This window comes from Lottia gigantea (assembly GCF_000327385.1).
Source record: "Lottia gigantea unplaced genomic scaffold LOTGIsca_13, whole genome shotgun sequence".
Taxonomy (NCBI): Eukaryota; Metazoa; Mollusca; class Gastropoda; family Lottiidae; genus Lottia; species Lottia gigantea.
This window is the reverse complement of record NW_008707425.1, coordinates 3,813,538-3,840,381: the sequence shown is the minus strand read 5'-3', so window position 1 is coordinate 3,840,381 and position 26,844 is coordinate 3,813,538. Positions and strand designations below refer to the sequence as shown.

At 35.3% G+C, this 26,844-nt stretch overlaps 1 protein-coding gene across 1 annotated transcript in view; it reads right to left on the bottom strand.

Moving 5' to 3' along the window:
• LOTGIDRAFT_111288 (hypothetical protein) overlaps positions 1–26,580 on the bottom strand; it is a gene marked incomplete at both ends in the record, with an annotated part of 78,161 nt that extends 51,581 nt beyond the window's left edge. The window contains 2 exons of the mRNA XM_009049093.1: positions 20,697–20,767; positions 26,377–26,580. Of these exons, the coding sequence (XP_009047341.1) occupies positions 20,697–20,767; positions 26,377–26,580 (275 nt within the window). The remainder of the gene's footprint in view (positions 1–20,696; positions 20,768–26,376) is intronic.
• Positions 26,581–26,844: the final 264 nt, after the last annotated feature.

Genomic DNA, 26,844 nt, shown 5'->3' with positions numbered 1-26,844 from the left:
CTATAGAACTTCCTAAATGTGCTCTACGGGTAATGAAAAGTGACCATTCATTAGCATTCATGGTCAGTGCGTCATTATCAATTTAATCCCGTGTCAGGAATCAACTTCCAACCTCTGCGCCATACTCAATTAAACCTAGTCTCGACCAGCATTCATAATTAATCAACATGTACAATTGTTCATATACTAAACCGTTATTATCCTATTCAACAATTCTCATCACATGACATTTTAAGTAGTGGGTAGTGAGAGCAAGAGCTAATTCGTTTTTACACTGATAACAACTCCAGTTTAAAAGGATCTTCTAAACCAGCTGGTCTTTGACCAAACCTCTTGGTATCTTTCAAGGATGTTCCATACCCATTTACAGCTGGGTCGACTGGAATAATGGAGAAAGTTGACTTATTCCAAAATCAAAAAAATTTACTAGCGACCGAGATTAGAAACCGCGACCACCAATCAAGAAATTGACATATAAAGTTTATAACCCTTTAACCAACTGTGCTATTAAGTTATATTATATACAATAATTTACGGGCGTGCTATTGGAGGGGTAAGAATAGAATGTATATTGAAATTATGTTTTTATTTATAGAAATGCGGTACCTCTTGGTTTCTGAGGGTGGGGGAGAGAGATTTTGAGGAAGTCTCTCGACACTCTTTCCTTTTTAACCTTTTTCCCTGCAATTCCAGATCCTTTTGGGCTTTCTTAAAAAAATATTCGCTAAAGCATAAAATTCAGTTATTAATAGCTTTGTTCACAATGTGTTTTCCATAAATAGCTTCAGTCTTAATGTTTTTGAACCTATGATATTAATATTTCCATATATAACATGAAAGCAACCTTCAAATGAAAAAATAATCTGGTGTTAAATATTGTTTACGTCGAACTGCACCAAATGTACTAGATTACTTTTCCAGTCAAGCGAACTATGTAACAGCAGCGGAAGCTGAAAGGCAAATTGTGTTCGATTGGCCATGAGTAACGTAATATTGCGTAGTAATCAATCTGTTAATGGTATTATTAGTGCTTATCGACAAGAAAACGCCATTTTGATTTTCATTTCAAACCATCAACCATTTTCCTTCGGGATTCTGGTGCTACTTTAACTGTACTTTTTGCTCAAGGAGGTATAAGTCCGACCGCGTTAGTTCCAAGTCTTCTCAATATATTTGTTACATCAGCTTCAGTACAAACCTCTAGAATGGATTTCAACGACTTCTAGTAACTGGCTGCATCTGGATTTAAGGACCAGAGCGTGCCTCGAAATTGCAGTTGCCATCAATGCAACTCATGTTCTACCCTCTAGCAAAATTTAGATCTGGTCGTTGCAATCCACAACTATCCAGTCAATCACAGTTACTAACAGTCAATTTAGTTCGTAAAAGACCAACGCCTATGATAATATTAGACGATGCTTAAATTTTGTCTGTCTTTTCGTGATAACTCAAATCACTGTTAACATTATAAGAAGTTGGAGTTCACGGCTCAATCTCTCTGTAGGTGCATCATACTTGAGTGACTTGGTGGTACGTTATGTATATTGATGAGATCTTGGATTAGTTCGATTTTGACGAATTTTGATGAAAGTTTGTGTAAGTTATTTCCCTTGACACGACCAAAATACGACGACGTGATAGCGAATATGTACATGTTTGAACGTATTCGGTACGTGGAATGCTTATTAGAATTAATCAGATCATTAATGAATGTCTTAATTTGAACCTTTTTTCATTTATTGCCACTAAAATGGTTTGTTTTTGTGATTGAGGCATTTCAAAATGTCGATATTGCCACAATTTAATCGGCCTATTACCCTTATAGCGGGTGACATTTTTTCAAAAATTTGTGAAAAAGTCCCCTTATAGTATAACAGTAAATATCATTTTTCAAACATTAGTATTCTTATATAAACGAGGCGCCCGGGTTAATATTTATATTTGTAAACTATAAAGAAAATCAGGTGACAGTAATCCAAGCTATACAAAGTCATGAAAGAAAGTCAGTAAATATGCACTTATTGATCATAAATAATAGTATTCTACCGTGGTTCAATAACCCTAATGAGGCATGTACAATAACTAACATCAAAAACTGAAAGAATCGTTATTAGGCTATTTTAGATTATGTTATTTTGAAAGTACGTCAAACAAATTTATAACCCAAATAGTAAATCAGATTGAAATCGTATTTTTGAGAAACCTTTTTATTTTTACAATTAATTGACCTCTCAATTTACTACATCTAGGCCTAGTTCAATGTTGGTTACAACAACAAAATACGCCAGTCTTAACGTGCGAATAGTGAATAACTGGTTCTAATGTGGTTTTCAGTTTACCGTAGAAACAGTTTACAAATCGAAGCGGATACATGAGGTACAGATGTGCATATATTTCGCTTGGCGACTATCTTTCCTTGATTATTTAAACGATGTACGGTGCGGTGTGTGGTGCGGGACGATCGATACCGCAGAAAATAGAACAAGTGAAACACACGACGTACGGGTCCGGACACGATGCTGACACGATTCACTTGTACTATTTTCCACTGTATCGATAATCCCGCATCCCATAGTTCGCTTGGAGTAATTTCTACCGTACTGATAATTTCGATACATTTTGTTCGCCGTACCGAGTGTATTCGCACAAATAAACATCTTAATACATACGTCACTATGGCAAATATCAATTGCCTCGAATGATATTTGACAAAATGATGTCATCATCGAGTCAATTTGTTTTTGTAGAGACGTTATACCAGAAAGCCAGATATCGAAATGAATTAAATTAAATGAATGGAGTTTTACGTCCTACTTTTCTGCACCATGCAGGATGCAATGAGGGAAATTAGGGAATTAGCCTGCTCTACAGCCTGTAGCACATTGGGCCTAGGTTTATTGTCCCATCCGAACGATTAGACGCTTTTTCCATGTCAGCTCCGTTTACCTGAATCACTGACAGGGCCAAATATCGAAGATAGGACCTATAAAACTCTCCTTTACAATACAAAGCTTCTTTTGAAATCCAATTCGAACCCACTATGATCACCCGAGATACACTGAACGCTTATGAATGAATGTTGTCCGAATACTTAGGTGTGTGCTGATATATGTAAACTACGCAAAAAAAAACAGCAATAGATTGAGGCAAAACAAACAAACGATCTGTGTCTTACTCTGTGACATGTGACTTTCAATCGCTATCGTTTTCAACCTCATAGCCTCCCTTGTGGTAAAACATCAGAGATCTCTTATGTCCTAAAACAAAGTTATTACTTCTGGAGCGTGAAATCAATCTTAAGAAATTCGTTTATCGATTCCATTTTTCTTTCGATAAACGTCTTAAGAAGTGAAGTAGAAAATGAATACTGTAAAGCAATTGTTGTGAGCCAATTGTGACTTATAAAAACTAATCTCTTTACCAATACAATGACATTCTTTTTTACAACGGTCAATGGACGGGTTAAAGTGAGCCAAGAATCAGACAGAAACGAAGCTTTGATAGAACAATGCTCGTTAATGGGCAGTAAGGCCAGGTGACCTTGGAGGGGAGGGGAAGTCTACCTTCGATACGAGGGCAAATCAGTTCTTCTCTTTTAAGACAATTGCTATTCTTTATTTCATACTATTCGTTGTTTCTTCACATAATGCAGGGAAATAAGGGAACTCACAACAACTATATTGTTTTGTTTGTATGAGCTATACTGGTAAACAAGACTGCGCTATGGCCGACGGGAATCACTTTCAAATCTACGATAATAACTATGACTTTAATCCTTTCTGAAATACCCTCTGTTCACATAGCTAATGGAGGGATTTTCATGGCACAGACAAGGTACTGACTGACCAAGCCATGCAATTTGGGCAAAGTCAAATGTACTTGACGACTCTGACAAACATCTTTCAGATAATTGTCCTGTCGTACAGTCATGATTAGGCTTTGCTTGTGTTTCAATATTTAAGACCATTATGATAAGAGGACGAATTAGTATAAGCATATTCCATAGTACTCATGGCCGGTGTTCAACGTAAGTGGTATATCATTGTATTTTGCTAGTCAGAATGACCTCTTTTGCAATCCAATATATCTTACGAATTAACCAAAATTAAAATTTATCACGAGATCTGCGAATCAAATATTCATTGCATATCTTTCGTGAAACAATTATGTGCTAAAGTTAGAAATATACAGCAACTCTCGGACGATGTCTATAAATTTAAGGATCTAACGCCATTTGCCAATTTGATATGAAGTCTACAACTGCACCATTTTGAATAGCTACCAAATTTTTATGAAATGCAAAATTAACTTGATTAGCCAAACTAAAATTTGGTGTGATAAATTGCTAATCAAATTTTCTAACTTAAAATTTAATTTAAATTGAACACTGTTCATCGTCACGACCGCAACTACATGTTTTATAATACAGTGAATGTGGTTTAAACTTTTTCTGCTTTTATACGTTGGGATTAGACGATGTACGGTGTACGGTTCGGTGTCCAGTGTGGTGTATGGTGCGGGATTATCGATACAGTAGAATATATCCGAAGCGAATCGTGTCCGTACAGTGTCCGGGCCCGTACCTCGTATGTTCACTTGTTCTATTTCATACTGTTTCGATTATCCCACACCGTACATGGCACAGGACATCGTCTATTCGCATCTTCAGAGTGAATGAACAGCTCAGTGACAAAATAGCTCGAGTTTTGATACTACAAAAGTTAAATAATTTTCATTTCATTGTATTGCTCTTTTGAAATTGTACTTGAGGAGTCATTTTCATTCTATATCACAGAAGAACTTAACGACTTTTTAAGCTTCCGAGCTGCAAGTCAATTTCCGCAAGATAAATTTGAGATGTTAACAAGGATATTTACTTTATCCTTTATGACCCTCGAGATTCTGAGTGGGAAGATTTCAATAGATAACAATCTTATACTAGTAAATTAGAAGAAATAGTACTCACAAAAAAGTCCAATCTGTTTGTATTGCAGATATAGTGAATATTCAATACCTTTTAGTATAAAACACGCCATATTCCATATTTTTAGTCTCTACATTCTCAATAAATCAAGGCCGTAGCGTAAGGAAGTCAAATTTAAATACAAACAGAATCCCTTGCCTCAATTGGATTGCGTTACGGCCTTATTATTTACATCTACATCTTTTAATTTCTAATTTCTATTAGATACATCTCTTGTTTAGTTATATCTCTTAAGAAAATTTAATTTAGAAAAATCTTTACCAAGGGATTAGGACAATTTAAAAAATATGACTTGAATTTTTTAATATATAAACACATACTACAACCAATGTGTAAACCTCAATAGTTATATCTAGAGACACTTTAAATCTCACACAAGTTATACCTCAAGCCCGATTATATCCCACATCAAGTTATAACCATATCTCTCTTCTGACCAACGTCAATATCACCCAACACCGAGTTTGTAAGTAGAAGAAAAATAGATTTTACTATTCCCTCACCGTAGCCTAAACCTGTCCTAGAACTTGTTCTGGGGATTGGTGGCTCTTTAAATAACAATCTTGGTGAACAATCTGCGTGTCTTTCACCTTGCCCTCGTGTTCTATTTATTTATATAAGTAATTACATTATAAGCATTTCTTTATATGTGGCGCCTTGAAGAGCTGTTCTGTGTCAATGAGTAGGTTATAAATAGTTAGGGCAATAAAATTTAATACTTTGAAGAAGCTATATTTCTGAATAAACTTAAGGTTTGAATCTTGATTTCTGTCGTTTTAAACTGGCTACGCTATAATTTCCGCAGCAGATGTCAGACCGGGATAAACTTTTAAAGAAAAATTTCCGTGAAATAAAGAGGAAAAATAACTAGCCTATCTTACTTTTGCTTCCAGAAATATTTCTACCAACTGTTTGAGGCCTTACCCATTGGCGACTGATGATGCGATGTACAGGTCCGGACACGATGTGGACACGATTCGCTTCTACTATTTTCTACTGTAGAGACCCCGCATCATACACCGTACATCGTTTATTTGCGGCTTTGGGCTCTAAGATGAGGTGCAAACGGATGATGTACCGTGTCCAATGCGGTGTACGGTGCGGGATTATCGAGACAGTAGAAAATAGAGGAAACAAGTCGTGTCAGCACCGTGTTCGGACCCTTACCTCGTGTGTTCACCCTTCTAGTTTCGTTTGTATCGATTATTCCGCACCGTACACCGTACCGAACGCTTTAGCTCGTCTATTCGCGGCTATACAGAGATAGCCTTCATTCAAACATTTATGTTATAATTGTTCCCGGGGTACCCTTACAACTGGCACTATAAAATCATTCTTGTGGTCTTATTTGATTAAGGTATTTTCGAAAGGCAGTTTCTTCGCCTGGATAGCAGCAGGCGAATGCCGCAATCTAGGCAGATTTTCCCTCAATACATGCTACATGTCCACACTCATTAGCCCAATCAGATGTGTGAAGTATGCATTAAAAATCAAATTTAACTTCATTCATTTACTGATGTTTCTAAGTAGCATCATCAAAAGAATTTCTGACAAAATATTCTGGTGGATGATTAAAACCTATATTTTGAAGTATATGCATAAAGTTATTATATATACTTAATGAAAATATTAAATATTGAAACAGAACCTAAAAAAATTTGTTGTTGTCTGAAGATCTGTAGCGTGAAACTCTGAGTAACAACATGTTTTTTAAGGCTCTGTTTTAATATTTCTAATTCACTCTACAATTGATGTATTGAGCATTATTTTAACAGTGAAAATATTGTATTATTCTTTTATATACTTAATTATAAATTTGAATCAATTATGATTACTACATTATAGACATCAATAAATGAATAATAACTGAACTGGAATTATCAAATATCAAAGCACATTTTCGATATTGAAATTTACTCTATAAAATATATATTTTTTTATATTGACTATTATGATTTGCATAATGCATACTATACCGCATTGCTATATCAAATGTGCAGTATAGATTATAATAAAGGAAAACATAACTGATTTGCATGTAGTATTGTAGACAACGTACAAAGATGTATTGTATAACTTGACCTTGTTCTAAAATAAACAACTCTAATATGATTTTAGTATTCACAGCGCTCACATTATGTTAATAACAATCTATATTTCATAGAGTTAACTTCATAACTTCAACAAATAGCATAGAGGTGCATAGCTCGACAAATCTGACCTACCAGTTCTTCAGACATACGTGATATACGTATGTGGTTTTCTCACGGTAATGTTATGCAGTGAGCACTGAGGAAAATTAGTCTACTCTTTTTCGATTCCCAACGTGTACAGCCTGTAGCATACGGGGCCTCGGTTTATTGTTCCGCCCAAACGACCATTACCCTCTATGTCAATACCTCAGACCCGATACGACTAGAACTGAATCGTCATATTTTAGGGTAGTTGAGCCCGATCCACATTTGGATCGTTAGTTTTTAGAATGTTCATCATGACAAAGCTACTTATGGTATATATACAAAGTTGAGCATACCCCTTGGACTGTTTTGTGGTACAGTCAGGGGCACGTTACATCGTAGAATAACCTGGCTGTAACCATGACGAAATCCGTATATCACGTCTGAAGAACTGGTGTAGTCAGATTTGTCGGACTAAGAAGTGCACAAATTTTGTAATTTTGCAGGAATTTATGACCGATTTAATGTTCTAGTTTCCTATGGTGTTTAAACAGAATTTCATTATGAAGAAGTTTTTCTTTGAGAGATCACTAATATTTGAACAGTGAATGCCACGAAGGATGTGTGAAAGGGGTACCTGCTGACTGCAGACCGCTGCGACATATAGATGAGGCCTCCAGGAAATTTTAGAAACCATTTTACTGGTTTCACTTTGTTAATGATTCGATTATAATGATGATAATAGTAAGTTCGATTTAACGTAGAAAGGTTGACGAAAAGTCCTGAAGGCCAATAGTAAACGTTTTGATATGAAATTGTTCTGTAGATAATTTGGATATAAAAATGATTTAGTATATAATATATACCCCACAGATCAATATGTATTATGAAGTACTTACTCTTTATATATTACTTACCTAGGTTGTTTACGATCGTTTACTTAACCTCAAATATCAAGAAATGTCACGATCGTCATGTAAACAACCAAAATTAAATATCGGATTGAATTAGCACTTTACATGTTTGACTCTATCATATCCAATCATACATAAACTTCACAGCAACAGCAACAAATAGGCAACTCAGTTAAAATCGAGACACCACCACAGCAATATCATTATCAGAAATTATGAGCATACACCAGCATATTAATAGGAATAACGGATGGATACCATCAGAGCGATAGCGGACACGGCTAGAGCAAGAACATAATCAGAAACAACGAGCAGACACGGTCAGATCATTAACACTATCAGAAACAACGAGCAGACCCAGTTATTATTTTATCTAATTTCAGACCAGAACAGAGGGAAATTCCCAGCAGTTCCAGGTTTAATACAATTTCTTAATGAGACACAGTCAAATCAATAACACTATCAGAAACAACGAGCAGACACGGTCAGATCAGTAACACTATCAGAAATAAGGAGCAGACACAGTAAGACCAGTAACACTATTAGAAATAACGAGCAGACACAGTAAGATCAGTAACACTATCAGAAATAACGAGCAGACACAGTAAGATCAGTAACACTATCAGAAATAACGAGCAGACACAATAAGATCAGTAAGACTATCAGAAATAACGAGCAGACAGAGTAAGATCAGTAACACTATCAGAAATAACGAGCCGACACAGTAAGATCAGTAACACTATCAGAAATAACGAGCAGTCACAGTAAGATCAGTAACACTATCAGAAATAACGAGCAGACACCGTAAGATCAGTAACACTATCAGAAATAACGAGCAGTCACAGTAAGATCAGTAACACTATCAGAAATAACGAGCAGACACCGTAAGATCAGTAACACTATCAGAAAAAACGAGCAGTCACAGTAAGATCAGTAACACGATCAGAAATAACGAGCAGACACAGTAAGATCAGTAAGACTATCAGAAATAACGAGCCGACACAGTAAGATCAGTAACACTATCAGAAATAACGAGCAGACACAGTAAGATCAGTAACACTATCAGAAATAACGAGCAGACACAGTAAGATCAGTAACACTATCAGAAATAACGAGCAGACAAAGGACTTTTGTATAGGTTTTATTAAAGCATTACTAAGCTATCTTCCATAAAAAAAACTAAATGATTATTGTTTTATTTCATAAGTCGTTCTCCTTAGCCAAAACAATCTCTTAATATATTTCTAAACACAATAAACAAACAAGAGAGCTATTATCTGGTGGTAAATTATTCATGATTTTATCGACATTATAGACAATTAGTTAAAAGATATGTGCCGCATAAATAGTCCTTTTTTTATCACCTTTTAAATTTTATAACCTCTTTCAGGATCCTTGATCGATTGCAATTCCCCCTTCCCCATATTAATCCATACTGTTTCGTTATTCTCTCTTTTTGCATGTCCAAGATAATAACCTATCTACATATAACGACTTAAATTTGATAATAGAAAAGCGCCTTAGTACTCCAAAAACTGTCAAAAGTAACCCCTTGGAGGTAATTTCCCCCTGGTTGAAAACCCTTGCTTTAACATGGATTTTGTTCTAAGTGTATATATATATATATCCAATGATGTATATATGTACCTTCTGTTGTTTATGTGTTGTTTTATGTATTTTCTGTTGTTTATGTGTTGTTTATGTATTTTCTGTTGTTTTTATGTATTTTCTGTTGTTAATGCGTATTTGATTTTCATGTTCATTATTTCTATTTTATTGTTTTTGTAAATCTACTTTTTTGCATTTATTGTTTAAGCATTAGGGCCCATGTTTTACGGTGTACTTAAACACATAAAATGTATGTAATGATATAATCCTTCAATCCTAGATCCCAGCATCTTCACAATGTAAAACTATTTCGAACTTCGCCTTATACCTTGACTGTGATAGTCAACTTTTTTTATCACAGAAGCTTGTAAATGCACTGATTTGGTTGTACCTTAGCAAATTTAGTCAATCAGAGCCTCGATAGAAAGTCTGTAAACTATAAGCAATAGTGTTGTTTAAAGGGACAGGCTAATCAATAATAGTGTTCACAGCTCACTGTCAAAATTTGAGCCTTCTAATCCATGTTTGTGCAGAATTATCTGTGTTTGAATGTTAAAATGACAACTCGTCAATTTAAGATACTCTGGGATATATAGAAAAGACATAAATAGAAAATAGTGAGTAAAATTCCGAGTTTGAAGTATTATGAAATATGTGATTTTCGTACATTTCTAGTACTTCTGAAGACTATTTACATATTCAAACTAAAATACCCTCCCTTTCAAAATTTAAAATCAGCTTTGGTTATTGACCAATCAGATGAATGAAACACTAAGTCAAGAAAAAGGCACCTGGGCGCTAAAGCTTTGTGAGATAAAAAGAAATATCTGGGATGGTTCCTTTAAGTTATTTTTACCAACAGATTTGCAGCTCATTACCACCAAATATATACTAACAATGAAAGAGACGTATCATAAACGTTCTACTGATTTCATAACATAAGATAGTTAGCCAAATTACCATCAGCAAAATCCTCGAATATCTGTTATACATATTCTATTAAATAGCTAAAGTTAATCTTCTGCATCGATCCATTATCATTTCATCTAGAGCGAAGACTAATTAATTGGGTAACGTAACGCCAGTGCGGCTTCTGTTCAAAATTTCCTGAAATCGGACGAAATTGGATGTAATTTAAATTTCCCTCGAATGAATTAAGCATAGAACTCTGTCTTATAGAAAATCAAGAGATTAGTGTTTTTTAAAAAAAATATGATTCATGCAGATCCCAGCAATGGTTTTAAGGACCATGTAGGGACTGGTTGAACTCACCCAGAGAAAAAAGGAAAAGAATTATAAAAGGTATATAAGAGAGTTAAATAGAATTAACTACAGACTGAAAATCTTAAAAAATCTTCCATAAACAGGCATTAAAATTGACAAACAGAGGCATCTCAGAATGTAGGAGAGCATATGTTAGAATTCCCGGGGAAATGAAATGAAATAAATGGAGCTTTACGTCCTACTTTTCTGCACCATGTGGGCTAATGAAGACGGACAACGACATACAGGGTGCAATGAGGAAAATTGTGCAAGGACAGCATTAGCCTGCTCTTGTTCGGTTTCCAACTGTACCATCTGAACAACTAGACGCTTTTTCCATGTCAGCCCTTCTTATCTGCCTTACCTATCAGGGGGAAAACGGTTGAAAAATCCGAAGGTATCATCTCGACCTATGCCGGGATTGAACCCTGGACCTTCAGCTTAGCGAGCAAATGTCTAACTCACAGAGCCAGAATTCCCGAGGAGAAGACCCACACAATATTAGTCCATCTAGTTGAGCGACTGGATCCCAGACCTTGAGGTTGCCACCCAGTTTGCAGTGCATGCTGGTTATGATGGCTTGCAAGACACTACCGATATTGATGTACATGTCAAGATGTTTGTCAATGGCCAGCTTGTAAATAACGATCAGATTCGACATCTGTTTGACAACTTTAAAATGAATAAATACCATAGTCAAATTCTGTTTATATAATGTTATAGTAATAGGAAAATAGTTTTAATATAATTTTTAACAACAATGGCCCATTGTTATGTCACATGACATGACATTTTCATACTGACCCCATTTCTTGTATCGAAGTCTGCATTAAAGGTGCGGGCACACGAGCGTTCTTGGTTGAAGATTTTTGTCTCCGACTCGAATCTTGAGTAAAATCTCGCGTGTGCCCGTGCTTCCACAAGAATGTCGTGTCGTCGACAGGATTGATATTGACTCCGATAGTTTTATCATCTACAAGACAGACCGTCATCATCCAATCAGATTATCGAGAAGGTGGAAAACGACCGACTGGAGATTTTTGTCTCCTCGTGTGGCCGTGCCAGTCGTTGAAACTCGAGATAAGACTCTACTCGACGACATAAGTCTCTGACCAAGACCTCTCGTGTGTCTGCACCTTTAAATATATTTTGTTAGTCTCGGTTGTCAATTGTCAAAGTGTATGTCTGATGTTTTTTTTTATGAAATCACGGATAAACGAGACTATATAATGATGTTTTCTCTTAACAGCTGATAGAATTGAAAGGGATCCATTTGTCTTAAGGTCTGCCTTGCATTCATAAAAAACTTGCCACCCCAATCTCGTCTATGTAAATCATAATAAATAATACAACTCTCTGAGCTTAATTTTGGATTTTTAAATTTGGACTGCCTTGAAAAACATAATGAGCAAAAGCATTAGAAGTAATCTACAACCAACAAGGATAACTTTCTCTGGTCGTTACATGGGAATTGCTTTCGTAACGTCACAAATCTTCAGTCATGTGAACAAGTTGAACAGTTTTCATCTTCAGAACATTCGAATACAGATTTATCAAACTTTCGGAAATTCTTATAGAAAGGAGTGTCACAGCATCCGACAACAGATTTATTTAACGTATATCGCATTATATAACTGATAACTTCGCTATTCAAGTTCATTTTCTTCTTTAATTTCCTCATCAGGGTTGGACCGTTCTATTTTTAATGAAGTAAATGTAACTCAAGTGTAAATCTCATTTAAAGCCAATGAATTGCATGTCAGTGTAATTAGAATTATGTTCTGATCAGTAATTACTACAGTGTTTGACTTTTATTCACCAAGAATCTGTAGTTGAGTTTCTTATCATTCGTGACAAATGAAATCAAATATATATAGTTTTAAGTCCTACTTTTCTGCACCTAATGGGGTATGAAGTCGGGCAACGTCATGCATTGTGCAATAAGGGAAATTTTGCAAGGACCGAGGCAATAGCCTTCTCATTTTTGTTTTCCACTTGTCGGGGATCTTTTACGTGCACAGACTATAGCACACGGGCATCGGTTTATTGTCCCATCCGAACGACTCGACACTTTTTACGTGTCAGCCCCTCTTACCTGCATCACTGACAGGGGAAAACCGGGTTTCCGGAAGCATTATCTTGATCTATGCAAGGATTGAATCATGGTTATCATTCGTGACACGTCTTGTTTTTCCAGCCAAACGCTTATATAATTTTGTTTGTGAATCAATCCCTTTTCTGTGGTTGAGCATCCGAGAAGAAATAGGTTAAACAGTGGGATTGGGTTCAGAATAGTTAGATTAGGTTCAACGTGTTCAAAACAGTGCATTTACGTTCAAAACAGTGCGGTTAGGTTAAAAAAAAAAAGTGGGATTAGATTCAAATCAGTGAGATTACTAACAAAATGTGGTATGACGTTACAACAGTATGATTAGGTTCAATATGTGGCAGTATTAAACAGTTTTGAACAGTGGTATTAGGTTCGGTGGGATTAAGTTCAAAACAGTAGAAACATTGAGATATGGCCCAACAATAGAACAAAAATAAAGCTAAAGATTCAATGATTCCATTAACGTTTCTTGATATTGTCTACATAATTGCGATAGTTGTAACCAAGTTAACATCACTAGAAGACTAGAAGAGACGTATCGGATGTTGGAATCAATGCCTTCAACATAGTTTGTATTTAATGTAAACGAAACATAACTAAAGTCAACACGAACATGATAGGTATTAAATGCTAGATTTACCTGTAATTTTAACATTATTTATTTAAGATTCTCATTTGGTTTTTTTTTCTTTCAAAACAAAATTAGAAATTCTAAAATAGATATTTTATTTGTCTTATCTCGTGCAAGCCACGTTATTATTGTGATAACACCACCATCCTTTCTAGATAACCCATTTGATTTAATGCAGGTTTGGTTACCGAGTTGTTTTTTCTTCCTGCTATTTTACAGGAATAATCACAGACTTTTATCGGAATATAACGTAGCAGTTCATATGCAATATTTCAATTTAATGCGACCAGTTAGTGTCAAAAATTTGAAAACATTTGAAGATAAAATTAGTTTATGTATGTTTCCTCTTTTAAAAGTAAAGCCATATACTTTAGCTTATCTTTCTTTTAATGTTTAATTTTTCACTAAGGCAGAATAATTTGGAACTGGGATTTAAGAGATTTATCTTTATTCTTAAATAGATTCTGAAAATATGATTATAAATAGTTACCAAAAAACTCCAGTGCGCTGTGCTGTTTTATGTATAGCTAAGATTCCAAACGTATATTAAATGATATATATGATTCACTATTGTACAAACATGTAGAGACAAAAAAAAAGCCTTATATAAAATTAAAGGGCTAACACGATACAGTGTGCCATGGAGTAAATTTTGTCAAGATAGCCGCGCGAATTCTCCTAATTTTAACTCTCTATACTCTGCAACCAATAGCGTCCACAGAATTTTGTTTCGGTTAAACTCCGCCACAGAGACAAAAAAAAATCTAAAAATTTAACCTTGAAACGATGTATTCTGAAGCATATATATCTCAATAAATATGTAATGGTTATTTCGATATAAAAAAAAAATCTATGCATTCAGAAAACTGTACATTTTTGCATGTTACGGTTTTTTAAAATGACGATCAATTTGCCCCTTGGTGCGGTCGCATACAGGAAAATGGAGAGTGAGCTCGATGATTTATCCCTTCCAAACAGACCTACACCGTCTATTTTTTATCTTCCGGGCGCTCAGTTCACCACAGAGAGAAATCGTCTACTGATTGTCTAAGTCAAATTTTCAGAAATGAAGTAAATTACAATACAACTAGATTTGTCTGCAGTATCTCACAGTAATCTTGTTGAATTATTCAACCACATGTACACCGAACTTCAAATTGTACAAAAGTAATCATTTTAATTACCATTCAACTCATAGAAAAAATAACTCTGGAATCTTCAAATGTGCCAACAAAACAACAATGAATCGTCTTGACTTGACATTTTGTCTAAAATTTAAAAAAGCATGCATGCAGAATATTGGCTTCAGACCAAAAACGATCGATTACCGCGACACAAAAATTCAAAAAAACTTAAGTGAGATTGATGAAGATTGCGAAGGAACTCTATTAGATATAAAATAGATAATACTAAAGAGTAGCGTTAACCATTGGAAATGTTTCGTGTCGTTTCTGCAGCTGCAAGACTTAAAGACTTACCGGTGCATTGAAAGCAATTTAGATTTAATGACACGACTTATTACTTATTACAGCCTTGAAAATACAAGAAAATTGCTTTGAGTCATAGAGAAATTCCAGTGCGTTCTGTTCGTGGTTTGATTTTGATTGAAGATGGTTGATCAATTGATTTGCACTCAACCCCCCCTTCCTCACGTGCTCAATACAGCCTTATAAGCAGTGTGGAGATAATTTTGTTTGACGATTCCAGTTCACGATAATTTAAGAAAATTACTTCAATCCAGTAACGAATTTTCTGAACATATGACGTCGAGGATACGTTTCATAAAATGTTAAATAGTATTTACGACAGGGACGTAAAAATTAAATCTGGTAATGGCGGGAAATGCAAATAGACGTCTTTTTGCATATAAACGCTGCAAGTGCCTATGGTGCACAAACAAAACATATCATAAACTACCAAACCATCCAATTGATCTAACTACCAACTACCACGTTTACCAACAACTACCTAGTCTCCGATATCCGCTTCTGCTGGAAGCGGACGTTTACTTGTCATCTACCAACCAACCAACATAAGTAAGAAAATCATATCATTAAAGATTCCGCACAATATCTAAAAATTTGGCAAACAAAAATTGAAACCAAACTTAACTCGCAGCGGCCACCATTATTTTATGGATTGGCTTGGGGAAAAAATGTTGAATTCTTCTCTAAACCTCTTTGTAATCAACACAAGTTCTATCTGTGAAATGAGATTTATCAATTCAGACCGCCGTGTAATCAGTTTGATGTTCCTTTAGAAACTGTAGGCAACATAATATAATGTGTTTAACATATAACATTTTGCAATTTAAAAGATAAATTTAGCAATTATTGCATTTGTTTACAGTCTGATGTTTGAGTCATAAATTCAGTTCTAACTTCAGACTTTAGAAAGGTGTAGGGATCTTTGCCAATAGGAGTTTGTTTTTGTTCCATGGGAAAATATAAATATACATTTTGACGAACACAATTCAGAGAGATATTTGGTACAAAAAACCACAGAAAATACATTTACTAGTTGCACAATTGAGAGTAATTTGGAAAAAAAACCACATCAATATCGGAGGCATATTACACGAACAAGACTTAAAATTGCCGCTGTTTACTTGCTGCTTGGACACGGTCCTTTTTTATGCCTTTTTTTCAGTTTGTTTGATTGTAGAACTATCCAACCTTGATACGTTTCAGAAAATGATGGTCAGAAATATTTATCAGAGGCTTTGCACGAATAGCATGTTATATAAAATATGTGTTCACGCCAGAAAAAAATCACACCTCAATTCAACAATATTGACATATTCTTGAGTTACGTCTAGAACTATTTTGATTGCATTTCCTTTAAGTTATTATAATATCTTTGTATTTTTATAAGTCTGTAGTTTTAAATAAATCATTCAGATTACGTAAAACGATTTCTATGTTAATCATTGTAGATGATGTAAGAAAAGCTGTTTTGTTAAAGGGTGGTCTAGAATTACAAACCGTTATAAATCTCCTATCTTATCAATGTACAACGCCTTATTACACACTCCCAAACCTTGTTTCTCGTCATCTTATCTCTTTACAGACTAACTATATTTCTTTGCAGAGAAAATATTACAGTACACAGTTTCTTCATCCAATTCAATGTTCTCTGGTAAGACGAAAAACGTTTAAAATTGGTTGGAAGAGTTTTGAAAATACGATCTTCTCTTGTAGTCATGTAGCTGGATTAACAAACAAACACAAACACTTGTGTAATCAAAAGCACAGTTTCAAGGTCGTGTCCGTCACACGAGCATTGGGCATTTACTGTTTTCGAGTCATTATCCATCATCCAGACATTAGGCATTGTCCTTTTTCAGAGCATTTCTCGTTTAGACCAGGCCTGTGTCCGTGGTAGGCATTTTTTGGGGCATATACCAGTTTCCAAGGCATTTCTACCTTGTCCGTTTTCTGTACATTTCTTTGTTCTGGACATTTCTCATTTTCCTCGGTGGCCAGGATAAATTGAAATAAGCGATTTAGTGCCTTGTCTATCGATTTACCATTTAAGTACAAATAAAATGGACATATAAGAGTAGTCTACTGGTGACCCTCCACATTTGTGGAAATGATCAAATTTCCATCAACCCTGAGCATTAACGTTTCTCCGGTGCTACGGAGATCATATTACAAAGATATTATCGGAAATGGTAGAATTATTACCAAACAACTTTTTACTGTATGTAATGATGCAAGAAGGGCCGTATTCGGAAGGTAGGTCAGTGCCGGAGTCAAAGAGGGGAACAAAGGGATCCCCCACCTATTGCGGCAAAACGAAGGCATGTTTTCCGGGCAAAAATATCAGGTTAGAAATTCGGGCAACCTCAGAACCTTCGCCCCCTTCGGACGTAAACCTGGCTCCGCCACGGAGGTACGAATTATAGTGTACAAAACTTGCAGAATCTTACTTTCCTTCTGACCACAGACAACTGTGATTAAGTCGATTTTTTTCGATCCTGTAAACGGATTACATAAAACGAATTACTTAAAACATTCTCGAAGATATAATACCTGTTCTGAGGAGTCAAATAGGTGGATAAACTGCTATAATGTACAGCAGGGTAGAGTCAATGGATGTCGGGTAAAGCAGAAGGTTATAATGCTATAAGGTCTGTAGGAGTCAAAGAGGTATGGGGAAAGTTGGTGGTAATTCTGCTATAATGTACAGGTCTGTTGGAGTCAAAGAGGTATCGGGGGAATCAAATTGTAATGCTATAATGTGCAAATCTGTTAGATTCAAAAAGGGTTGGGGAGATGCACAGGATATGAGAAGAGGGAGATATTATTGCAATAATGCACAGGTCTGGAAGAGTCAAAAAGGTGTTATATATAAGGCGAATAGCCTATTTTGTTACTTTGTTGCGTTTTTACGACATTCGTTATTTGGATTGGCAGAAGTGACGTTGCTAGTAGATTAGCATGCTAACTAGAATATAATATTAGATATAGTCAATGTATTTTCGGCATTTATGGAACTTAAGAATCAAAACCACATGGTTAATGAATGATGCACATTTTTATGCATAATAAAGTGGCTTTTATAGTTTCTGTTGCAATATATTTAACTTTAAACAGCTTTCGCACTGCAGAACTGGATTATTGAATTTTGTTATAACCGAATAGAATAAATCTGATTCAGTTCGATTCAATTTGGTTCGGTTTGCTTATTCCAATAATAACGTTCCCGCCAACGGGAGACGCCATTATAAACTGTTTATTCACGTGATACCCCATGTGATATTGTTGTCCTGATAACTTCTTGTTTGGTTTCTCATTGCCAATCACCTGGATCGTATCCAGACGAAATCCACCTCTGAATCCACTATCTGGACAACTTCTGGTCATAACCGAATTATTTTACTTGCCACTGCGAAAGCCACTGGAAGTTATTCGATTAGAATCGGATTACTTTTGCAGTGCGAAAGGGGTATGTTAACAAATAAAATTCTTGTTTCTATTTCTATATGAAAACCTCTAGGGGGCGCTGAAATATCTCTGTCCCATTAGATACCGTCATCTGGTTGTAAATTATAAATTGATCGAAGTAAAATTGCGAGCACGTGTTTGGTTACCATATTTATATTCTATTTTCAGAACAGAAATAAACTGACCTAATTATCTGAAAGGCCAATTTTCTTCCAATGAAATTTTTAAAAAAATGAAGAGAATGTTAAAGGGATGATCATGCGAAATAGTTTGAAACATCTGACCATTTGAAGGGTAGGGCTCATAACCTGAAAATAATCCGGTCGTTCGAGGCCCCATGCGCAACAGACTGTACACTTAAAGATTCCAGTTGGAAATCGATAAATAAATCGACAAATGCCGTCGTTCTACAATAAACCGTGGACAAAGCATAGCGTTGCCCAATCAGGTGCAGAATAAAAGGTCGTAACCGCACGCTTAACGATAAGCCATAGATTCAGTGTACGGATAAACGGATTGATGTAACGTTGAACAACGTTTTGCTGTTACCAAGAGCAGCCAGATGAAGGCACTGTATGGTGTAAGGGAAAAGCTTGGAGCGTTTTGGTGTTACGATGTACAGCGTTTTGATGTTACGATGAACAACGTTTTGATGTTACGATGAACAACGTTTTGATGTTACGATGAACAGCGTTTTGACATTTCGCTGAACAGCCACTTTAAAAGAAGACACTGTATGGTTTAGGCGTAATGCTAAGATCGTTTTGATGTTACGATGAACAGCGTTTTGACATTTCGCTGAACAGCCACTTTAAAAGAAGACACTGTATGGTGTAGGCGTAATGCTAAGATCGTTTTGGTGTTACGATGAACAGTTTTTTGATGTTACGATGAACAGTCCCTTTAAAAGTAGACACTCTATGGTGTATCATTGGGATGTTTTATATAATACAGGTTAATGATATACAAACAACATAAAAATCTTAACATAACCTTATATAGAATAAACTCCTATACACGCTAATAGTTTTGACCTGTATGTAGTATAGGCCTGAGGCCTAAAACTTAAATTCGCTTATTAGCGCCCTGTATAACTGCACGTGCATCGTTCGCGTATCTTACTTTTGGCGCCCTAGACGTGTAGTCCGGGCGATGATCTCCATTACAGTCAATCATTCATTGTGATATTATGTGAACCATTTATGTTTATGATTTAATTGTCTTTTCAGAACAAAAGCCTGAAACGCCTATTACGTTCGACCATTGAAATATCCTTAACGATACACATGGTGTCAGTGCCAGTAAGACGTCTTACTGGGGTTGTAAAGAGATTGTGTACCAATGCCGGTTTTGATGACTTCTATGCGAACCATTCACTACGAGCTACCACTACCACTACACTGTATTATTCTGGAATAACCAAACAGTTGATAGCTGCAAGAACGTACCACAGATCGATCGGGGCAAAGGGTATCCGGTGCATCAACTACATCAATCCTTAAAAACGCCCTTATTACTGCACTTGATGAATTCACACAAGCTGTGTCAAGTGCGAAATTGAAAATCACGCCAAATTGTATACCCTTGTGTAAAAGCGATTATTATTATCAATATTAGATGTGAATGCATTTTATTCCATCAGGGTTCATACAGCATTTTGCCTCAAAAATTCAAAGACTTTTCAAGGACTCTGAAATTCAAGGACTTTTCAAGGTTATTAGTCTGACAGAATACACATGGACCTTACTTCTGAACTGTGAAATCAATAAAGATAGTTAATATTTGTCAATTTGGGGTTAATGATAAAAATATTCACAATTTGACTCAACTCAAAATTCAAGGACTTTTCAACAGAAAATGGGTTTTTTATGGTGTTTTCAAAGACTGTTTTTGAAATCAAGGTTTTTCAAGGCAACGGACGGAATTCAAGGGGTTATCAAGGCTGTGCGAACCCTGTCCATGTACAATGTGATGTCCAGGCTTAATGATAAGGACTGTTGAAACCATTATAAATTGTGCTGTTAAAAACCATACTGCTGAGAACATCTGTTCTTTACACATTCTTTATATCGACTAACAATTCTTTCTCTGACACATATATTGGTAATTGCATGTATACGATATAGATCTAATTTTACATATTAGATACCCGAATCAATATTTTATAAACAAATTTGTTAGCTATTTCTATTGATTCACTGAAAGTCTTAGGTTAAGTGTGTTAAGTCTTAAATGCCTTCAGTGGCGTTTTTTACGGTGAACCCCTCCCCCCCCCACTCCCTTCCCTACTCGGCCCCTCACGTAGTGATTCTTAGAAACATCCCTGTATGCCTTCTACGTTAGTGTCAACTGATATTTTTAAATAAAGAAATATATGGAATGGGAAGACGATTGGATGATAGACGATTTTTAGAAGGATTGTAAAGAGATTTTTCTAAAAAAATTTAATGTGTATCCGGGACACTGATAGCATCAATTTGTACCATTCCAATTTGCAATCAGACGTCTATGGATCTTGCAATTCCACTTGCTTACGACGAACAAATGGTTTCTAATCTCGATAGATATGTGAAAGTCCTATAAGACATTGTCACTCATAATTTCAGTCGATCTTTCTGTAAATCGGTACGGATAATCCGGAAAAAATCAATGCTAAGAGGTTTGACCAAGGACCATCTGGTAGAACAGATATTTGTGAACCTAAGTTGTTAACCTTGTAAAATATAGTAGTTTCTTTCCTCTTTTTGCCTTTTTCTGAACGTCTATCGTAGTAGAATAAATATTTGAACAAAACTTTACGATACAATGTACCAGATGCTTAACGTAACAAAAACCATTGACTGTTATTATTGAGCTTTTCTATCGACAAAATTAAATTGTTTAATGCACCGTAAAAATGTCAACAGTTGTGAATAGTTGAAATACTCAATGATATAATAAACCTTGTTTTCTTTTCAGTAAATCAGTGTCAATTGACATAAACATAAAATAACCAAAACCACAAATTTTCGTCGATTTAGTTGTTCAAAAATGTAGCGACTGGTCAAGATAGTCTCCAAGAAATAGTTTGGCTTCATTTCCACTATATTAGTATGAAATACGTCCAAGATTAGTTAACTCTTAGCGAATAATTGTTAATAATTTATTTCAGAATAATTAAGCTATAGTGGTAGTTATTTGCTAGTTATTAAGTCTTTCGAACAATGCAGAAATCACAAGAAAACATAATTTTTTTAAAAAATATCTTGGCTCAGAAAAACTCATTTCCGCCTTGAGAATATTTTCCTAAAAACTTCACTGATATTGCACCGCATGTGACCCGTATTTATATTGATACTGTTTCTAGTTGTTTTTGTTTTTTTTTTCGTTTTTTTTGAGGGGGGGGGGGGGGGGGGGTTACGGTTATTTATTGATATTTCTGGACTATTATCTATTAATCATAAAAAGTTTAAGGGCGAGAAACTATTTCCTATCATAAACGCTTGAAATTCCAGGAAAATTCTTAAACTGGCAATTATGTTATATTAATATATAATGTGACAGACAGAAATGAAATGAAATGAATGGAGTTTTACGTCCAAAATGTGACAGAAAGAGAATTCCGAGCAACAATTTACGACTATTCACGTGGAAATGCAGGGTGCGGTGACAGAAACATTGGTATTTCTTTTAAGGGTGTGGTTCATGATGCCTGAACTGGGCATTATCCCCTCTCAAATCTCTTATCGTTGAGTTGCCTGATGCTGTGAGTTCGCGTTTACAATTCTGTAGCCCCTTCTCATACCCCCTCCCCCTGATGATTCATAGAAACACAACGGAATAGAATTGTAGTACGCAAAGACTTTATTGTCCACTGGATGTTTTTTCTTAAAGAGGATCCGAGGTAACTATTTTAAAAGTAGTCGGCTGGTGTAGAGACAGAAAGGTCGTTTCGTGGACATTTTTTGCACCTTCGAAGGTGCGAGTTTTTTAAACCTGTTTGTTCAAATCGGATACGCGAAACCCAAATATATTCGGAAAGTTGGATATCAGTCACAGCATCATAACCCCCCCCCCTCTCTCTCTCTCTCTCTCTCTCTCTCTCTCTCTCCCTACACCATTTATGTCACGTCTGCGGTTCCATCTAGTTTTTTTGTAATGAAACTGATCTGTCGTCGGCCATTCGTTGGACTGCGTGCGCGATGCTAATTTACAGTCACGGTATAAAGGTAATATAATATTATGTTAGACAAAACTCATCTTCGGAGTAGTGGAAAATCTCTGACTCTTCTCTAGTCGATATATCAAAATATCTATCAGAGGTCGGAATAGACGCAGTTTTTTCTGTTTGAAAGATAAAGCATTCCCTGGGAAGGACATTTGCATGGTTTCAGGGTTGTAAGTTTTGATCTTGAAATATTGTATGGGATGATAAAATGCTGCATTGAAATTAATCATATACGACAAATATAAACCATGTACATGTATATTTATTTAGAAAGGTCTTGTGACATTCGACATTTGACACAAGACTCTAAAAGGTCGATTTATTGTCATACGCAAAAACTGTGTTTATTGATATATTATGATATCTGTTGGTTTGTTATTCTTGTCATTCGACAATTGTTATTTCATAAAAGAATGTCTTATCTTATTATTTACCTTATTATGGTATTTATGGCCGCCTTTAACTTCCATACATACCTTCTCTCTTAACAACTGAATGAATGAATGACCGAACGAATGAATGACCGAACAAACGAATGAAAGAACGAACGAATGAAAGGACGAACGAACGTCTTTAACTTCCATAAATACATTCTCTCTTAACAACTGAATGACTGAATGACCGACCGAATGAATGAACGAACATGCGAATGAAAGAACGAACGGAACGGAACGAACGAATGGAAGAACGAACGAACGCGGTTTGGCGACCTGTACTATTGTTGTATGCATTATATGTGCCTTTATTTTGCCTTTATAGTCAATTGAATTATCACTTTCATAGTTCTAATGTTGTTTGATTAGATATCAGATGAAACAAGAAATTCTTAAGTCAACAATGTTATTTTATCTGTCTATGATTTAAAAGAAATCAATACGTTTATTGTCAATGTTTAACATCAAACAAACGTATAATAATCGTCTTTAATATGACTAGCCCTGGCATTATAGTACCTACCGTCATTCATTTTATCTAGGTTACACACATAATCGTCTTTAATATTACAATTATAACATTATCGTCTTTAATATTACCATTATAACATAATCGTCTTTAATATTACCATTATAACATAATCGTCTTTAATATGACCATTACTATTAACAATACAAACATAATCGTCTTTAATATTTTGTGTACGAACACAATCGTCTTTAATATTACAATAACAAACACCATCGTCTATACTATTACCATTACAAACACAATCGTCTTTAATATTACAATTATAACATAATCGTCTTTAATATTACCATTACAAACACAATCGTCTTTAATATTATCATTACAAACACAATCACAATCGTCTTTATTATGTTACTATTACAAACATAATCGTCTTTTATATTACAATAACAAATACAATCGTCTTTAATATTGCCATTACAAACACAATCGTCTTTACAATTAACATTACATGAATAATCGTCTTTAATAGTATCTGTACAAACACAGTCGTCTTTAATATTAAAATTACAAACATAATCGTCTTTAATATTACAATAACAAATACAATCGTCTTTAATATTGCCATTACAAACACAATCGTCTTTAATATTAAAATTACAAACATAATCGTCTTTAATAGTATCTGAAGCAACACAATCGTCTTTAATATTAAAATTACAACCACAACCGTTTTTAACATTACCATTAAAACATAAGTTACAAACATAACCGTCATGAATAAAACCATTTAAAGATAATATAGACAGTAGAATTTCAAATAAGCGAATTGAATAGTGTGAAAAGAACTTGTTCATTTCAGATATATTTTATTTTCTAAAACCTGTCTGGGACAAAGGAAGGATACTAACTGTAGTATTCTTGTAAATGGCAACTCGGAAATGTATGCAATGTTCCACAATCGTTGCGATCATAAATCCAACGAAACCGATCCATGTCGAACGAATTGTTATAACCATGATCTACTATATCGCAATTAATTTGTGTAGATTAAAAAAATGCTTTATCATGGTGATATACCCAAAATTTGTCCTTTATACTTGGGCCGAAATATGTCCCTTGGGCTTAGATAGGAAATATGTCCCTTATGCTTAGATAGGAAATATGTCCCCTATGCTTAGATAGGAAATATGTCCCTTATGCTTAGAAAGGAAATATGTCCCTTATGCTTAGAAAGGAAATATGTATTTATGCTTAGGGGTAAAATATGTCCCTTATGCTTAGGAGTGAAATATGTCCCTTATGCTTAGGTGGGAAACGTGTGCCGTATGCTTAGGAGGGAAATATGTCTGTTGTGTTTAGGTGGGAAACGTGTACCTTATGATACGGTGGGAAATATGTCCCTTGTGCTTAGGCTAGAAATATGTTCCTAACGCGTAGGCGACAATGCTTTGGCAGGAAATATATGTCCATAATGCTTAGAAATATTTCCCTTATGCTTAGGTGGGAAATGTGTCCCTAATGCTTTTGCGAGAAATATGTCTCTTATGCTTAGGCGGAAAATATGTCCCGCGGAAAATATGTCCCTTATGTTTAATCGAAAAAAATGTCCCTTGTGCTTGGTGTATTTGTTGTGACAACTCGTACACGTAACAGTTTCGTATGACATTTTTTAAGATGATATGATTATATTGCAATTGGCATATTACATTACTAAAATATATTGAAAATCACTTATAAATATCCATCGAGACAAAATAGATAAATGTGCAGCCTTGCGATCAGTTTACAATTTCAAACTGTTTAAATATGTATGTAGGAATTCAGTTTCTTGATAACTCTTTAAAAACAGCGGTGGACCGAACACATGTTATGTGATCTTTTACCGAACCTGTGTATAGTTAAATACGTTGGCTTACTTGTGACAAGATAAAAAATTCCGTTGGAAACGGGCATGCATGTCGCATTTAAGAGCAGCAATACGCTTAAAAGAGCCCTTACTTCGCAGTTGGAAACGTTATTTTTTACTATACGAGTCAGGTCATATCTAACAAAAAAAAGGCATTTTGGAAAACCGTAAAACGGACAACTGAACGTATAGGACAGTGTTGTCAACATCGCAAACGTGATCACAGATTTACATCGATTCTCAGGCCCGTAGATACAAGGGAGCAAGGAAGGACAACCCCCACCCCACCCCACCCACCGAAAAAAATGGATTGCCCCCTGAAAGAATTCTAATAACCGACCAATTCCATTACAGCAATAAATCACCATACACCATTGCTCCTCCGGGTGTATTACTTGCCTCTCCCGAATCGAGTCTGACTACGGTCCTGTCGATTGCATGCTTTTATCACATAACATTTTTTCCATTCTGTCATTAGGTAGTCTCCGTGTAAAAATGCAAAATATTACACAACTGATACAAAAATGAAAGAAAACATTGTTTCTGTGCGTGATAAAAAGAAGTATAGTTGTCTTATTTCTAACATATTTCCCGTGTTTGTTTTTATTTTGCTGTGTATGTAGATATTGTGTGAAATACTATAGGTCTACAGGGATATGGAAATATGATAGAGCGTTTAGCGTCCTTAGTAACCAAAATAGTATATAGTACTCACCGAGGGCAGGATGAGCGTACCCACAGCTTCAATAAGGCCCGGTACGTCAATTTTCCTTTCTCCGGTGCCACTGTCGCTCGTTTCCTCAGATCCTATAGAAGAACACGTAGATATATTACTAATTTTCCGACTTCTTGGAGAATCCTCACTTATACAACTATCCTTTTGGCCATCCGACGAACGTCCGGTCGACGTAGATCCCATACTATCCGTGGAATCCTTTTTCCGGACATTGTCCGAATTTCCAGCCAACAAATTATGTTTTTCTTTGTCCAAATATTCTTTAGAAAATGGACAGCTCATACTGAAATATCACAGAAATTTGTTATGTAATTGTTCTTCAAAAAAGAAGTAATGTTTAATCCGTTCTTTAAAAACACATGTCTATAACACACACGAGCGTTTAAAACTACCGTATATATAGCGAACGCTTCAAACCTCTGACTAGTCTCCTGTCGATATAATACG